Source organism: Passer montanus, unplaced genomic scaffold (assembly GCF_014805655.1).
Source record: "Passer montanus isolate IOZ18808 unplaced genomic scaffold, ASM1480565v1 scaffold36, whole genome shotgun sequence".
NCBI classification, from domain to species: Eukaryota; Metazoa; Chordata; class Aves; order Passeriformes; family Passeridae; genus Passer; species Passer montanus.
The window spans coordinates 6,848,792-6,867,553 of NW_024368374.1; the positions used below are offsets into that span (position 1 = coordinate 6,848,792).

Genomic DNA, 18,762 nt, shown 5'->3' on the forward strand with positions numbered 1-18,762 from the left:
CCCTTTACCCATTGGTGGAGTTCCAATAGGTTCTTCTAAAATCATGTAGCAAAATAAACTGTTTTTTAGGAATGTGGGCTAGCAGGGGTTCCGGTACTCATAAAGTATATTTAGCTTATACTTTTGAATTTAATAAATTAATCTCCTGAGGCTATGCTCAAAGCAAAAAGCTTTTGCTCCAAACAAAATGTAAGAGTTGCATATCTGTGACCTTGGTAAGGCCATTCATCTAAAATACAATTACAATACTAGGTCTCTGAAGTCACTCTATAAATGCTTAAAGTCTTAAATTACACACCTTAATTTAAATATAAATGAGACATGTTATTGTAGTGTTGTTGGAAAGATATCCAGATTAGTCTCAGTTTCACAACTTGGCAGAGTTTGGACTGTTGAGTCTGTGCAAAATTACTTTCATCTTGCTCAGCTGTTGCCTGGATGCAGCAGATTCTACCGCTATGCAATTGCATCCAGAGTGCATTTTAATAGGTAACTTCATCATTATTAAAAGTATAAGTTTAGCTGTGTGTCACCAATAGATGTAGTAACCTGAAAATAAGCAGCTCTGAAGCTGATCAGAGCAATGAGTCTGCAGGGTTCAATCAAATGTATCTTCTGTTCAGTGTCATAGTGTGCTGGGTGGGGAACAAAGTACAGGACTCACTGAAGATCTTAATCTCTTCCTAAATTAATTCCAGGATATCAGTAGCCTGTTTAGACTTTTAAATTTATTTGTGTATGTATAGTTGGGAAACCCTATATGAACTTCCAGACAAAGGTCATTATACAGTTTATTCTCAAATCAGAGGGTTTTCATCCAAGGCTGCTCAATTTAAGCACAGTATCAAAACTATTCGCATACGACTTGCTGGTGAAACTTTTACAAAAGGATGCATTTGAAGAAAAAAGAGTCACATGATCTTTGTTCCTTACCCTTGAGTGCCAGAGCAGAAAGTTAGAGCTGTATTTCAGAGGTAATTGGTTCATACATGTAATCAGCTAACCAAAAATCATGGATGAGATCATCAGTACAATAGCTAGTAATTGACTTTTATAAAAGTCAATTTAAATGGTGCATTTAAATTGACTTTTATAAGAAAACACCAAGCTTTTGAAAAATTTTGATGTTCCTTCCAGAGCAAGAAAAGCTTTTGAGGCTTAATGTTGGTGTTTTGTTTGTCTTTCCCACATGTTTACTGGTCAGGCATTATGCATTAATGAATAGATTGATAGAGAACTCTTATTTTTGACTGGAGGTTTCTTCCAAGTTAGCTTAGTACACCCATCTTGTCTAAGAGCTACTGGTTTATTTAGAAATTTATGAAATACTGAAATATTTTAGATGAAAAGAATGCATAAGCCATTAAGAAGATAACAAAAAATGAATATATAATTAAGTTAAAAAAATAATAATGACAATGAGAATTGAAATCTAGTCTTTGGTTTAATAGGCCTAATCTCAGAGTTTTAATTGTGAGATCAGTTTTGAGCAAATCCATTTGGCAAGGGTAAAGAAGAGGTTAAGGAGCAAAGCTGTGTAGGAGGTATTTGCAGCTTTCTCTCTCTTGAGACTGAGAGGGGACTAATTTGGGTTCATATGCATTGTTGCCTGTTTTTGAGCAGGAGTTTGCCAGAGCACAGCATCATTTATTAAATTCAAGGACTCGGGGAGCAGATAATTGAGGTGGCTGCATACTTCTGCATGAGCACAGCAGCAGATTTGGAGGGCCAGATAAAAAAAAATTGCAGACTTCCAGTTAATGTTAGTCACTCAAAGTAAAAATAAAAATAAGTAATAAAAAAACATTCAGAAAAATCCAATAAACTTCTCCATGCAAATGGAAGTCATCAATCTGGGATTTAGTGAATTAAGAAACTTTTAACAGTTAGTAAAAAAAATACAGTGTGGCTATAGAATAAGTATATTTTTGTAGCAATAGGCATGTCTACTCCAGCACAAATATATTAATATAAAATGAGGAATCTTCTACCAAGGAGAAACAAATGGTTTGAGTTTAGACCTTGTTGTCCAAACCAGCAAAGACAGGGACTGAGCCAATTGCCCAACAGCTGTTCTAAGAGCAAGCATTTTACATTTCCTGCCCTTGGAGACGCCCCTCTTTCTAGAAGAAAAGATTTAAAAATGTGGAAATGTTACTTTGGTTTGCAGGTCTGTTTTCTAATCTAGCTGTTTTTACAGTGTCAAGACCTACATTTTGTCAAAAAAAAGTTGTATGATCTTGGATTGTTTTCTCTTATAAACAATAATTTTCCTCTGGGTATGTTTCAGTCATTCTTTTAGCATTTCACCATTGCAGTCATGAGGTAGGAATAACTGATGTTATTCAGTAGATTGTCAAACTTGTTCCTGTAAAATAAATTCAGGGTTTTTTCATTGTCTTTTTGAGGTTGAAGTTATCTTGAAGCAGTATGACGAGCTCTATCTCAAGAACAAAGATATAGACGCGAGACTATTTCTGAATCACGACGAGACTCTGCAGCCTGATGTCATTGCATGGTAATATTTCCATTTACTGCTTTCATTTCATAACAGACAGTGCAAACTTGTGTTGCTCTCTGCCCCCTTGTGTTATAAATGGAGATCTCCCTGTCCTGTTGACCTGTTAGCTTTGTAGTTCAGCTAAGGTATTTCTGGCATCACCAGCCCTGCTTTACATCATCACTTAAATAATAGGGAACATATGACTGTGACTGCCTAAAATGATTTGGAAGCTCTGCTCTGACTCTTCCTCTGTGCAAGGCCCTTTTCATCCAGGGAAAGATGAGGAATTATGAGGAGGAGGCATGTCATGCTAGCTTGCCAGAGGTAGTGTTATGGCTCTGAGCCAGCTGGCACTGAATGGCTTAGGTGGTGAATGCCCATCCTGGGAACATTGAAGGTTAGGCTGGACAGGGCTCTGAGGACCCCCATTTAGTTGAAGATGTCCTTGATCATTGAAGGTGGATGGAACTAGATGGCCCTCTAAGGTCCCTTCCAACCCACACCATTCTATGATTTGGATTTAATTCTTTTTTTTCAGTTCTACGCTTATATGCTAGTGGTTGCTGACAATTCAACATCTCTATAATTTAATGTGAGCTCACCATGTGAATCTGAATTTATCTATGCCATGAAAATACACTAATTTAAAATGGGACTAAAATGCAACTAATACCATCTCTGCTTATAAATTAAGCTGTTTGTAAATAAAATTCTAGAACACAAAAAAAGCTTGGAAGGAAACTTTGGAGGTTGTGTGGTCCAACATCCTGCTCAAAGCAGATCTACTTGGGAATTTAAACAACTGGAGTAATTGGACATCTAGATTGTCTAAAAATCTGTTACATGTTTTTCTCTTCAGGTTAATAAGTCTTTATAGAAAACAATGTCTTTTGAATTGTGTTAGTCTTTGATAAGTTTGTTTTCCATTTCTGTAGCTCACAATTGGAAAGGACACCACTAAAAAACAATCCAGATGAGGAAATCAATGTTATACTTCCACAGACTCCTGTTCGGTATGGGTTTTTCTCTTGAATGTCTTCTTTTGTTTAATATCATAGCTACAAATATTCATCTTTAGAGTAGTCTTTTTTTAATTTTTAAGGAACTGTGGCCTTGGTTTTGTTGGTTTTTTTTTCTCATAAACTATACTGTAGGTCTGATCACTGATACTTTTTATTTATGGTAGATGCAAAGATGCTTCCTTAAAGTTCTTGACATTAGGAGAGTCCAGGAGTATGAAGTTTCTGCACCTCATAAACTATACTGTAGGTCTGATCAGTGATACTTTTTATTTATGGTAGATACAAAGATGGCAAAGATGCTTCATTAAAGTTCTTGACATTAGGAGAGTCCAGGAGTATGAAGTTTCTGCATTGCTAAAAATTTGAAAGGTGCTAAACCAACTTTGTTCTTCTAAACATCTTCTAGTGATGTTTAGATTCTTTCCATTCTCACTTGGGCTTTGCTCTGATTTTTCCAAAACTGTTGCTGTTTAAGGCAATTCATGTGTAGGCCTGTTCACCAGTAATGATTTTGGGCTGTAAACTGTTTTTCATTGAGCTAAAGAAGTGTCAGTAGATGGCAGCAAAGGTTTGATCACCAGCTCAGAGTGGAAAGTGTATCCTTATCTCTCCCTGATTAAATATTGTATCAAGTACCCTGTTTAGTATAAGCTGAAAGCACCATGCTTATTCCTTTGAGCTACCTTACAGTGTCATATTTCTGAACCTAGATTGATAGAATCTGCTTTAAATCCCCCTGAAACTGGAGAAAATGTAGTAATTTTTATCAGTGGATTTGCATCTGGTCATTTATGTGAAAATTAGTATATAAAAAAGGGTGTAAGTATTAGTTATTAACATAATGAGAATGGGTTGTATGTTTTCATTTTATGTTTTTCCAGTGTTGTTATGCTTTTCCTTATCATTAGGAGAGTTGTGGCAGAAGTGATTTTTGCCGATACTTTGTAAAAAAGTAGATTAAAGAAAAATGCATTATGTTGCAATGATGGAACGCATTTTTGTTGGGTTTCCACTTACTTGACTGGTTATATGAGCCAAATTGAGGTTAAATGATACAGAAATTTGAAACCGACAGACTCTAGTGGGCCAGCCAAACGCCAGTGCATCCATTAGAATTATTTATTTATTTTGTGCTGTGAGATAAGGATTAGGAAGAGAGCAAAGCAGGCTTAAAACTCTAAAGGGTATACAGAAAACTTTATTAACAGAATGAAAAAAAAAGAAATCAGAATAAACCTTCAGAACACTTCTCCTTTCCCCAACTCTTCCTTCCTTTCCCACTAACAATGTAAAGAGACAAAACCTAGAACTTTCAGCCAATTTACCACCTCTAAAATAGTCTTATTTTTTTCATTTCTCTTGAGGGGAGGAGTCTCTGTTGCCATGCCATGGAGATTTTTCCACAAGAAACAATTCTCTTGCAGTTTTAATTTTCACAAATAGTGGCCGCCTGGAAAGTCTGCAATTCTGAAGTCCTTCCCACAGTTTGGTAGTCTCCCCACGGCTACCATCATGGGGCATTTCAGCTTGTTGGGGAACAATTTTAAGGTTGAGCTGTTCTAGTATAGAAACAAAAAGTTCTCTTCTTTTATCTCCGGGAACAGAGATTTTCTTCTGTCCTGGGGCAAGGTTTCTCATCTTTTTCATCTCTCTTGGTTCAAGCTTCTAATTGGAGCACAGTTACTTCAGCATTTGCTTGGGTGCTCATGGCTGTGGTTAGAACACTACATGCCCCCAATGCATTCCATGAGCTACAAGGAAAAAAAAAGTCTGATGTATCAATTATATCTTCACCATAGCCTTACAAGACAATTTCAGCCCAAGATGTAGGCATCTTCTCATTCTCCTCCCATCTGGGATTTGACTCCTTCACTGACCTTGGTGTCTCCATGTTGTTTTCTCTACGTGTCTTCACCCTTTCCTTTTTCTGTCGCTTGAGAGAGGATTGATGCCTGCAGGTTTCACCTGTGCACTGAGAGAGTTAGTATCTCACCCAGGCTGGTGGATGGTGATGTGCTCTCTGCCGGGCAGTGGCCGCTCTGGCTGCATGGCTGTTTTCCAGCTGTGCCACCCCAATTCCAGCTTCAGGGCTGCCTCTGCTCTCTTTTCCATGGTGCCAGCAGGATGGCTGGGCAGCTCATGGCCAGAGCAGGACCCAGCTCAGCTCCACCTGAAGCTGAGCAGAGCCAGGCTGGCCCTCCGGCCGTGCCTGGAGCTCGGCAGCAGCAGAGCAGGGCCCGGCGGTGCAGCAGAGCGGCCCAGCCAAGGTCCAGTCACCTGTGCAAAGGCTGGAAGCAAGAGAGCTTTTCCTGGGGCTTGTTCGTCTCTTAATGTGATTTCACGGGGCATATGCAGCTCTCTTAGGTGGTTTAACAGAGTGTCAATATTCAAAACTAACCAGCTGACTGGTTCTGTCAGGTCCAAAGGAAGCTGCCAAGGTCCTTACAGGGAATCACTTCCGTAACTCCTGGATTTTTTCCTTAACTAAAAACTAAACTGTGTTAAACCGTGACACAAACACACAAAATTCTACTTAAAACCAAAAACAGCAATGAAAAATTCAGGAAGTAACAATACCATAGAAGAATCAAGCTATTTCTTAGGTGTTAAGCCATTCTTTTGGTTATTAAAATTATCACAATCCATGTGTAAATAAGTAGATAAATTGCATTGTTAGAATTCATAGTCATTACTACAGTACAGTAGATTTTCCCAAACAGTTTGTTTGATAACTGGAGTGAGAACTGCAATCATAATTTTTTGGTGTGTGGATTTGCTATTCACTTTCTGGAAACTGTCAAGCCAACCTTAATGCTTATTATGCATTTTATTGTGTTTTTCCAGAGCGGCAATGAATAACATTCAGCAATTGATTATGATTTTAAACTCAGCTGCTGATAAACCATCAGATACTCTCATCAAGTACTTCAATGTAAGTGACTACAAAGAAGATTTGTGTAAGATTCTTGGAATTACCACTCAAGCAAAATATACACCTGTAGATCTGATGCATGTTTTTGAAAAAGTACATTTTATTTGGGTTGCTTTAAATGTAATCAAAAAGAAAGTTTAAATGTAATCAGTCATTTTAGAAAGCATTTCTCTCTAACTGTTGTGTAGTGGAACCTTTTAAGTGCTTAAATACTTCAGTTACTGAGCAACATATTAAAATTATTTTATGTGTGTATTGACTGGAAAAGCAAGGGGGTATAGAAGTGAAACAAAAGAGAGAAAGATGTACAGCACTCTTTTAAATACTCCATTTTTATTTATGCTGATGACTTTATTGAAAGGTGTTACAAAGGGAAGCTGGACTTTTCATAATTTAAGTTATTGAAATGTTTTTAAAGTAAAATGCCTTTTCTTTGTCTTCCTTCCCCTAATTTGTTTCCTGTACTTTTCTTAGAATTGCACAGTGAACCCTAAGGATAGCATCCTAAAAAGAGTGGAAAGTTTTGACCACATCTTCAAAAAGAAATTTGCTGAAGCAGTTGGACAGGGATGGGCTGAAATTGGCTCACAGGTAAGTATTTGGGTTGAATATCACTCACTTGAGCTCTGTTAGTTAGCACTAGCTGGTGTGAGACCTGACTCGCTGACTGTCCTCATTCAGTGTAGATCAGTAAAGGTAAAAAGTAACAGTATGCTTTTCAAATGGAGGAAGCACTGTAAAGATAGCATGTAAGAAATTCCTCTTAATATGTAAGGAGCAATAGGAATTGGGTGGAAATATGTTGGAAGTACTTTACTGAAGAATGGAAAAATTTTTTGGGCAAAATGCATTAAGTGAAACATATATTTGCATTCATTAGGCTAACTTGGCCTTAAACTGCCAAAGATGACTCACTTCCTTATAAAGTCAGGAGAGCAGCTGTGCTTTCAACAAGGATTTTGGAAAATAAACCCAACCAAGTTTGTACTCGACAGTCTCCTTCCTGTCTGTCAGCCCTGCTTTTTTATCCTGTTAGCTGTGAATCGGTGTGAACACAATTCATGTTGTTACACTTGGTTAAATCTGCACGTGGTTGGGGTAGTCACACACCTTAGTAATCCTTGAGGCCTGTCCAGTGTTATTGACCAGTGGAACTGGGGACTGTAACTTGTTTATAGTGGCTCTTTCAAAAACTGGAATGTTCTGGACTGTTAAAACACAAGAGTCTGCTTGTTGTATTCTGTCAAAACTTCTTCTGATATTCCTGAATTTCTCATTGTAACAGAGGTACAAGCTTGGAGTGCGTCTCTATTACAGAGTAATGGAGTCCATGCTGAAGTCGGTGAGTTTAGTGCTGCTATCTCAGTACTGGCAGTACCTCTGGAATTACTAAGAATATTCACAAATTTGGTCTGATTTATTTATTTCAGGAGGAAGAGCGTCTCTCAGTGCAAAATTTCAGGTACTTGCCCCTAACTTGTTATTGAAGTCTGCTATTTGAAGTCTTGGGTCAAGTACTAATAACTTCCTTTCTCTTCAGCAAACTTCTGAATGATAACATCTTCCACACATCTCTTCTGGCATGTGCTGTTGAGGTTGTCATGGCTACATATGGTAGTAAGTTAAATCTCAAGTCCTTAATTACATTGTTACTTATTGGTAGTTATTGCTATCTATTCTAATATAAATAGTAAAAAAAACTGCCCATAACACAAAAAACAACTCACTGAAATGTCTGAGCTAGCAATGATTCAGTAAATACAAAAAGGGAAAAACAGCAAAAGTGGAAGAATGTAGAATATGTGATAATTTTGGTCTGTTTTCCCTTCAGGAAATGCTTCACAAAGTGACAGTACCAGTGCTGAAACAGACCTGTCTTTCCCATGGATTCTGAATGTGTTTGATTTAAAAGCTTTTGATTTCTACAAGGTGATTGAAAGCTTTATTAGAGCAGAACCCAGCCTAACACGGGAAATGATAAAGCATCTGGAGCACTGTGAGCATCGAATTATGGAGTCTCTCGCTTGGCAATCTGTAAGTAACACTTTAAACTAGAATTTGCCCTTGTGAAACATGCTTACCTAGGAAAAAAGAAGTCACACCCAGCGCTATAGAATAAATGGTCTTGCTGAGATTTGGTTCTAGAAAAATAAATTAAAAGAGCAAATCAATTCCTTTGGATTAGTTTTGGCATGTCTTCTGGTTTTAGAAAAAGGGAGCATATCAGAGGAAGAAGTCAACATAGGTCTGCTGATGTATGTGATTGTAAGCCAGCATCATTTTACTAGTCTGGCACAAATCATAAGGGTAATACCCTTAACTGTGTTTTGGTACCAAAGTCAGCAATGAGTTCAATGTTTTTATTTGAAAGTTAATTTTTTTTCCAGTTGCTATTTCTTCTTGGCAATAGGGCCTCACTTCTGGGCGTCTGTTATGTTTGCTAATAGTACTTAAAATATTGGTCTGCATTGTCCTTTGCATTTCAGTCACTTTGGTATTTTTGGATGCCATTAAAATAAAATACTGGAAGGTTGGATTGTTTTTTTTGGCTGTATTTCAGTAAATCAAACATTTGTTTCTTTTCATTGTTCGTTACTATAAACCAGAAATAGGCTATTTATGCCACAAAGCAGGAGACTATAGAGGCTGGCAATTTTGACCAGACATAAAAGAACCATTTTAGAACCAATCCCATATCTTTTAGTTCCGGAGAGGAAGGGGTATTTTAAGAGGCAGATGCTATTTTAGGAAACTTGCAAGCATGCAAAAGGTGTTTGGGAATTGTAACTTTAAGAGGACAAAAGATACCTGGGTTTTACTCTCCACAAGCAAGAAGTGGCTCCTGCTACCTTCTACAAACCAGCTTGAAGCCAGCTTGCTGATCAGCAGTATACCAAATCCACCAGCTTTTACCCAATAAGTCAAACAAGGAATGCAGGATAATTTAATTTAGACCTGGACTTTCAGGCTGGAAAATCCAGAGAGCTGTGTTTTCAAAAATGATGGGCGTTGCAGGCTTTTGTGAAACAAATGATAATGCCATCAACAAGCACAGGATTATTCCAGGTTTTTTGAGTGCTCTGCTTGAATGTATTTTAATGTCTTGAGTTTCTAGAGGGGCTTTTTTTGTTTGGTACTAGTTTGGGGTGGCTGATTTGAGTGTGAATAGCATGGAATATTTCAGCTGGAAGGGGCCTACAAAGACCATCTAGTGGCAGAGAAGGATGTGGAGTGAAGCCCAGTAGAGGGGATGAAAAGAAATGTGCATGACAAGTATCCAGGGGCTCTGCTGCTTCACTTATCTCCATATCACCTGGTCTGGGTCTCCCCAGGCTCCAGACAGTGAGTGCCTCCTATTGTTGGACCCTTGGCACCAGAGGGCACAGCAGGTTTCCCTCAAAAGCTGAGGGCAGCTGTGGCAGCCAGGACAGGCACCCCAAGATTCTGTGCTGGCCTCCATTGCCTGCTCTGGCTGACACGAGGGGAGGAAGGGCTGTGAGCTGTAAATGGCAGAGTGCTCAGGAGAGGAGGAGTAGTGAAATATTATCTGTGCCAAAATGTCTTGCTCAGTCTTTGGGTCACTGTAGCAAGGGACCCAAAGCCCCACCTAGAAATGTAAAGCCAAGAGTCCTCTAGTGCAGAAAATCCACTCCTTCCTCACATGTGAATGTCGGCTGGTTTTGCCTGAAAAGTTTAACTTATTAGAAACAGGAGAAAATACTTAGCTGACTCAGAATGCTGTTGTGGTATCCAGAAAGGCTTAGCTGGTGAACAAAGAAATGGTTTACTGTATTCTTCTGCAATTCCTTATCTGGATATTGTCTCCATGCAATGGTGTACAAGGTTTGCAAGTGTCTGCTTAATTAGCAATTCCCTCAAGAATGGGCAGGCAATTAGAGAAGTGTAGTTCCTACCAGTAAATACCTCTGAACCTCCAAACACTTGATAAAGGAGTAGAGAAAAGCCAGATGCCTTCTTACTTCTAAAGAATGTCTCACCGTAAGTGGTTTCTTTAGGTTAAAATTGTAAACAGTCCAAGAAAGATGGAATCTCGAGAAAGTTCAAGTGTTCTCATATGGTTAGAGAGTGGTTTTATTTTTTGGGGTTTTTTTAATAGGTTTTTTTTTTCCCCAAAAAAAGTTAAAATTAAGAAGAAAAGCATGGAATGAGTAAAGCTTATGCCAAAAAAAGCCAAAAACATCTAGCTTAGGAAATAAGAATATAAACTTCTGAGAAACATTTATTTACAAATATTTGCTAAATGCAACTTTGATTTCCCCACTTACTTGCTGTCTATTTTTGTTTAGTTCTTGTGTCTTCCACCCTCCCAGGTAGTGACTTTCATTACAAGGCTTGTCTGCTTCAGTCATTGCTCATTCTCCTGACTGCTTTAGAAAGGAAGACTTCGATGAGAGATTTAAAAGGATTGAGCAATTTAATACCAAATAGCTGGAATTTATTGCAGTTTTACTTGTCACAGAGCTTTTGTGAGGAAAAATGCCTTGTATAATTTCTGTGAAAAAAAAGTCTCAAATGCATCTGACCTTTACCTGACTTGGGAAGCTGCATCAAGTGAATGTAAAAGATTCTGTTTTTTACTGAAGATAATATATTACTCCTTAGCTACTCATTGTGACTATGTTTATGGCTTTTGCATAGCTAGCTGATTTAGTCATCTGTGCTTTAGGAAGGAAATGAAACTTTTCTAGGTCATCCTTTCTTTTAACAACAAAAAGAAAAAATCATAGCTAGACAAAATAAAGGGTGGAAAGCAGTTGAAAGTTCTTCTCGATAATTCTTGATTTTAAAAAGGGGCAAGTACATACTGACTAAATCATGTGAAAAGTACTGCTTTTTTCTTAAATCTTTATTGAACCCTGAGAGGAGAACTCCTATTTAACCACTCAAATATTTACCAGTGAGGTTATGATGCTTCCAGATGAAGATTATGTGGCAATAAGTTTAGAATATATTAATAATGCTGCATAATTTTTATTTGCGAAATAGAAATACACTGTACAATATTCTTTACTTTGAATTTGTGCTCACAGTATTTTGAGCACTATTTTGATTTCGTAACTTTAAAGGGAACTGAAATTACTTTAGACTCAAATATGCTGAATAGCCTTTGTTTAATTTTTATCATTCTTCTTGAAATATGATTTAAACCCTTTCATAGTTAAAATCTGTCTCCTATGGAAGGGATAGCTTGTTACCTGCCAGCCTGGGAGTTCATGCTCAGCCTTTGACATAATTCTGTCAATTTGACCTCCCTTGTGGCCACCCGAAAAAGTAATTGTTTTGAATATCTCAAATGAAGATTATGTGAACAAATTCCAGAATATCTGAATTGCCCTTGCAGAAAGCCCTGTCACGTCTTTGACTGAAGTATTGTTGCTGTTTGCTAAAGTTTGTTAGGAATAAAAAAGGAAGGACAGGTTTTCAGGCAAGCAAATCAAACACAAAGTCTCTCAGTTTTCAATCTGTTTTGAGTGAAATACCTGTGGGGTGTTCTTGGTTTTGCCATTCAAGGAGGTAGATGCCAATGGAGTATATTTGTTGTATCTGAAAAGCAGTCCAGCTGTATTTCCTTGCCTCTCAGCTTCCATTCTGCTCGCATGCTCTGAATGAGGAGGTACAAGCAAGGTACTGTGTTTTTCATGCTGCTGCTTAGAGAATGTGCTCCTTGCAAATGCCCCCTCACAAATACAGAGTTGGGGTAGTGAAAGGGTCGTCTTCTTCTGCACTGGAGCTGCAGGCCAACTGCAGCCTTGTCTGAAGGTAAAGCAAGTTAGAGACAGAAGCACTCCACACTCTCCTGGTTAGCTCTACAGACCATAGTGTTCTGTTACCTTGTTAGCTCCTCCATGTGAGGAGTATTCCAAGCAGTATTTCTCTTAGGATTGGAGTTTGGAAAGGTTATGTGGTAGCTCTTGCTGTTAACAGGAATGAGGGTCAGCTGCATCACCTCCTGCAACCCTCCAACAGCTCAGAACAGAAAGTGAGGATTCGTTGTGGCAGGCTAAAGGGAATTCGATTTCCAGCCTGCTTTGGTCTGGTAACTTCAGCTGTGGTTTTCATGTTTGTTTTTGTGTGAATGACAAACAGATGTGAAACTAAAGCAGTGCATCACACTGCAGCTTTTAACACTATAGCCTTCTTTGGTTGTACTGCTTTTTAATATGTACTGTCCTAATTAGTGGTTTAATTTTTATGAGGAGGGAGGAACACCAGTATTGATATATGTTGTGATTTGGAGTTGTAGTATATTTTGGAGTTTTAATGACTGATGTAAGAAAAACATGGCTTCATGAAGTTACTTCTCTTAATGGTTAAAATGAGTAAAAGTAGACAAGTGTGCTTTGCTTTATTTATAACCTTTCATGTAGCATTGCCTAAACTGTGCTCCATAATGCTTCTCCTTTTGTAGCTTCTTCTTTTCTGTGGTTTCTATTGTCAATTCAACATTTACAATGAAATCTGCAGTATTGTTTTATCACGCAACGTTGATTTAACATAGCTCAATGTTTGCAATAAGTATTTGTCAACTAATTGTGTAGTCAGTGTTTATACTTAAATACCTCATCCCACACCAAAGACTTCTGTTGGTTTTAAATTATGCAGCTCACTGCAGCAGAGTGCCTTCGTGCTCAAAACCATGTATTCCCAAAGAATATAGTATTGCATTAATATGGTGAACCTGCTGAGCTGGAATAACAGCAGACCTACTTTGATCATGCATTAAGGAAAAAAAAATAAATAATATATTTAAGATTTGCATAAAAAGCGTTAGACAAATCCAGGTCAGGGTAAAGCTGTGAACAGTTACAGGTGAGCAAGTGCTCCTTAGTGCTTTGGAATAGTACAGGCTTAGCTATGCAACCTCCTGGTCTTTGATTGTATAAGGACACAGTTATTGTGGAGTTCACTGTTCTCAAATGTTTAGTGCTTGTTTCCTTGGATGTACAATTTCAAATTAGGTTTCTGTGCTCCTTGTGAGGGTAAGCATCTAGGAAGGGGAATTAATACATTTTCTTGTGGGTTGAATCCTTCTCAGTAGGGATTTCTGTTAGCTGTGTCTGAAGTCCTACAGTTTCTCTGAAGGTAGGTGTCTACATGCAGTTTAAAATCCTCTTTTGGTTTGACATCTTAAGTGATTCCTTTTAGATCAGGAAGAAGTAGGAATGGTCATACTGTTAACATTTGATACATTAGGTTGCTGGTTAAGTGGTTTACTGTTGTGTTAAAAGAATGAATCTAAAATCTTTTTGATAGGCAGACAAATAAGGCCAGACAACAAGGGCTGGGTATTTGGGGCTGAGTTTGTACTACTGGCCTCAAAGGGACAATAGTTTGGGTTAAGTATTGCCCCAGAGTCATCAGGGATGTTTCCTTGGTAATGTGTTCCCTGGCCTGTTCTGGCATTTGTCAGCTCTCCTCGGGACAATGCCTAGGCAAGATCTGGGGCATGATGCAGCTCAGGGACTATTTTCAGCTGCTGGTATGGATTAGCAGTGGAGAATGTGTAGTTATGTGGGTGCAAGCTGTGCTTTGCCACTTGCCCACGAGGCCTCAGGACAGGCTGTGGCTCGTTGTGCTGCCAACCCCAGAAGCAGTCGCGGGTTCGACCGCGAGCGGCTCCAGCTCTGGCAAATGAGTCACGCGTTCCTGCGCCGGCTTCCCTCTGGGCTGCACGACTCCTGCCTGTTTCTGCACAGCAGCTGGCTTCTCTCGGGAAAGCTAGTCTGTGTCAGGCATACTCCTTCCGTGCCTGCTAATATCTGCCTCTCCTCAGATACAGGAGTACCAAATTTATGAATGGGGGACAGCCTTAGGCGCAAAAAAAGTGCTGAGTGTGTCCAGAAGGACAGCACCCGCAAGCATGTTCACTGGCAGGATGCAATCTGCTGAGGGACCTTCACCAGTGTAGAGATAGGCACCTCAGGAACTGCAGGCCTCAGACTGCTCATGCAGACATCACTCATGTCCTGTGGGCTTCTGGATTTTAGGCACCTAGTATACTTCTCAGCTTGGAAGTTGCAATGGGCAATGATTTGTAATATGGAATTTTCTAGGGTTTTTCTTGCAGGGGACAAAACATGCTAAGGATCACTAAAGGATGGCTTGTCATGTGCTCACCACGCTCCTTTTGACAAAGTTACATTAGGAGTATGCAGCTTTAACCTCCAGAAAGGAACTGAGAACATATTTGAGGCTTTTTTTTTAGTATGTCTGTACATACTAAATATATTTGTGCTTGCATCATGAGCGTGTTCCAGAAGCATGTGGGATGAGAGAGGTCACGACCACCACTGCTCCTCGGCGTGATAGTGCTGAAGGCTCTTACTGATTCTGCTGCGTGTGCTCTAAATTTTTTTAAGGTTATGACATTTCAGTTGTCACAGCTGTGGCTGGAAAACCTTCTATGATTTTGTCTTTATCATACAGGGCACAGTTTTAGGAGTGTATAAGATGATTGCTTTTTGGGTATTTGTGAAAATAGCACATGGTGTAATAAAAATATATGAATATATTTATGTTTATATGCTCTTTTATTTTAGCTATATATATATACACACACTCTTTAATAAATGCTTGCCTTTCTAGTACTCCTGAAGAGTTTCCTTTAATGAAAACCATGCTGTGCTTTTTGAGGGTTGAAACGTTTATCTGCCTTAACAGCTGAAGGCAAATTGAAAAACCAGGAAGAATAGCGAATTATAGTCTTCACTGTCTCTCCCATCACTTTGAAAATCTTCCCTGCCACTCCTATTTATCGTGAGGATGACTCAAGCTGTTATTCATGCTTGGGTGTTACCATTTGAGCAAATCCTCCAGGCTACTGGAAGAGAAGCCAGAACATTTAAAGCTGAGGTCCTCTGTTTCCTGCTTTTGTCTGTGTTGACAGTGTTCACTTCTTGGTAGGCACTCACAAAGTGCATAAAGCACTCACTAGGACTGGAGGATTTTGGTTATGTTAGCAGTGTTAACAGGTTTATCTCTTGTAGGTATACCAAGGCAGCCCAACCCTTAAGATGCTCTTGCTTCAAGTACAAACACGACCAAAGGGATTACCTAAGACACAGCAAATATGCAGAGTTTTCATTCTGTGACATTTAGATGCCATTCTTGATTAAGAATGTTAAATTTTTTCCTGGTGCTTTAAGGTATAGAGTTTCTCTAATTAAGAGAATGAGTCCTATTCTATAACTTAGATATTCAGGTGTCCTCTGCACTTGAGACAGATCTTTATTTCCAGGAAGCAGTTCATTCTGTCTATTTTAAACAGGTATTTTACAATAGAATTATTCACTTTCCACTGTCATCTGTCTCAATGACAGACCTAAACTAGATTTATAGTTTTGTCTATTAAGGTTAGTAAAAGCAAGTCATATGCTCAATTCTACTTTTCATAACTGTGTTTCCCCCTTCCTTAAAGCATGAAAGGGAGATTAGCAAGATGAGGTTGTGTAATTATGCCCTGGTTTGCTTTAGGTGGCTGCTTGTGCTGTATCTTGCCTGTAGTTGCTGTTGTGTTTTCACGTGGAGGTCAAGTACCCAGGCTGTGTCAGGATTGCTCTGATTATAGATTTACAGCTGGGACTTACAGGCTGTGCTCAGTGGAGCTGCCAGCTCTCTTGGTGCACCATAAAGATATCTTGCCTGTACACCAGTACTAAGTACAGATTTAGTCACAGAAATAAGTCTGCATTAACATGATAGACTTTTCTTTAATCTGTTTTTCTTTCAAGTTGGCTGATTATAAGTAACAAGGAATAGTGAAATAGTTTTCTAGCAATCCTTGCTTTTCAAGTTGTTGGGATTTAAAATTTTTTTTTAAGTTTATTTTTAATACTGTTCAATATTTTGGTGGTCATATCTCAGCTGTAGGAATTTGATTTTAGTCCTACTATGTTTCTAGGTAGTTTGAACTTCAGCTTTTCATCCTGCAACACTGCTATATCTCATTGTAAATACTTTATAGGAATGCTTAAAGGTTTTCCATGAGGGAAAAATGTATTAGAATTCAGGGTGGTATCTTGGCAGTTCTTCAGTTTTGTAAAATCTTGCTGACTTGTGGCAAATTTGATGTAACTGTCTCCCTAAATACCAAAGTAAATAAAGCTTGGGTTAAGTTCTGTGACTTGTATCCCTGTTGCTCCTTCCTTGGATGGCACTATGCTCTCCAGCTTTGTAGTTTTAGGAATCTCTGTAGTGAAACTGGTAAAATTAATAAAATTAAGTTTTGGTTTGTGTTTTGGGGTTTTGTTGTTGTTGTTGATTGGTTGGTTTTGGTTTGGTATGGCTTAATTTATCTGAGCCAAAGTCCTGAATAATTGTCACAACCTTTTATTACTCTTTCCTTACTCTGCTGTGTCATTTGACTCACTCTTGCTAACTTTTCTATGGAAGGTAAAACTTTTTTATGTTGAGGAGCAAAGGGGGTGCCAAACAAACATTCTAATGCGGAGGTTTGGGTTTTTTTCCTAGCTCTGTGCTCAATTTTCAAGCTCTTAAGGTGATACTAGTATCGTGTCAAACTGTCAAATTATATATTATTGCAAGATGTTTTTGTTTCTTTTCTTGCTGCACTTTTTAAAGTTATTGCATGCATAAAAGCATGGGGTTTGAGTTGCTTTTTCACCTGTCAAACTGTTAAATTATATATTATTGCAAGATGTTTGTTTCTCTTGTTGCTGCACTTTTTTAAGTTATTGCATGCATAAAAGCATGGGGTTTGAGTTGCTTTTTCACAGGCCAAATAAGTGCTTTTGTGCCTGCTTTTATACTGTATAAATACATAGTACTTCTGTTATGTGTTTGTATCATTATCTTTTAGTAACTTTGCAGTAATAAAAGCTCTTGTGGGGGATGTGGATGCCCCTGTTCACAGCTGTTGAGCAGGCATAGTGTTCAACCCTCCCGAAAGATAATCCCTCTAGGTTTGGTGGAAGCTTTTCCTTTGGGTTGGGTTTGCCTGTCAGGATGGGGAAGGTGCAGGCTGGTGAGTGCCCGTGGTACAGCCGAGTGTGGAGCCTCTGCAGCTGCATCCGTGGTGCTCTCCTGAGCAGCGGCTGGAGGCTCACCCACATAGACTCTGCCTGGTCTGAGCTTGGCTCGGGTTCATTCCTGGACTGCCAGCACCCTGTGCTTTCCCTTTGGGAGTCACCCTGCCCACACCAGAGCCCGTACTTGGCACGCTCTCTGCGTGCCTGTTGCACCTTCCAGCAGCTGGAGGAACTCACAGATCTTATCTGGACAGCAGTTGGTACTGATTTTTTTTTTTTTTTTCATTTGCCACCCAGGGGAGTGTGTGAAATACAATAACATGCAGTGTATGTGGTAAACTTTCTTTCACATGTAAGAAGTGTGAAATAAGTAGGCCAGCAGTTTTTGGATTTGATTTCGTTGATGAAACATTTTTTGTTAGGCTGAAAAGGTAGATATTTTGGTACTTGCTTCACTGTCAGTATTCTCATTTTTTCCCATGTTTTGCTATGTACTTAATAAAGTTTTCCAATTGACTTCCTTGCATAAAGCAGCAGGATTTGCAGAATTCTTCTGAAAAGCAGAGTTAACCTAACCAAAGTTATTTTCATATGAAGTAGAGTTAATATTATTCATAAGATGGATGCATTAATTTTGGGTGCCTTCTGTTGCTAACATTGTTATTTAAGGATTTTTTTTCTTTAAGGCAGGAACTCGCTGTTTAAAAAAGATAGAGTTAGGGGAAATATTAAAGCTATGTGTGTGCAAAAATACTCTTTTTATCTCATCATAAAAGAGCTTCTTTCTAGCGGCCTTCCTTTGTCGTTGCTTGTGGTTTGATTGTCAGGTTTAAACTACAGAAAATTTACCCCTTCTTGTTGCTGGACAGCTTTTAGTTCTGATAGAACTAGGGTGGGCAGACTGCTTCTTAAGTAGAAAAAAAAGAGTTATTTAAAATCTAAATTCTGAGCTCTGGAATTTCTAGTTTTCCAACAATGTGGTAGGTTTTATAAAAGACCAGAAAATGCGTGAGGTTCTTTTTGTTTGTTTTAATTTTGTAGTAAGTTCAGTTTTCTTATGGGAAGAGCTGGGCTTGCTCTTACGAGCAGCTGTATGACAGGAACTGGATGGGGGTGAGGTGATAAATGTGAGATTTCTAGTTTTCCAACAATGTTATGTGTTTTTATACATAGGTTTTATAAAAGACCAGAAAATGCGTGAGGTTCTTTTTGTTTGTTTTAATTTTGTAGTAAGTTCAGTTTTCTTACGGGAAGAGCTGTCTTACAAGCAGCTGTATGACAGGAACTGGATGGGGG

The 18,762-nt window shown here is 38.7% G+C and overlaps 1 protein-coding gene across 1 annotated transcript in view; it reads left to right on the top strand.

Annotated features, from left to right (window-relative positions):
- RB1 (RB transcriptional corepressor 1) overlaps positions 1-18,762 on the top strand; it is a 72,510-nt gene that overhangs the window by 19,863 nt on the left and 33,885 nt on the right. The window contains exons 9-16 of the mRNA XM_039716606.1: positions 2,409-2,518; positions 3,439-3,516; positions 6,370-6,457; positions 6,932-7,048; positions 7,743-7,799; positions 7,888-7,919; positions 7,998-8,074; positions 8,289-8,491. Coding sequence (XP_039572540.1) covers positions 2,409-2,518; positions 3,439-3,516; positions 6,370-6,457; positions 6,932-7,048; positions 7,743-7,799; positions 7,888-7,919; positions 7,998-8,074; positions 8,289-8,491 — 762 coding nt within the window. The remainder of the gene's footprint in view (positions 1-2,408; positions 2,519-3,438; positions 3,517-6,369; positions 6,458-6,931; positions 7,049-7,742; positions 7,800-7,887; positions 7,920-7,997; positions 8,075-8,288; positions 8,492-18,762) is intronic.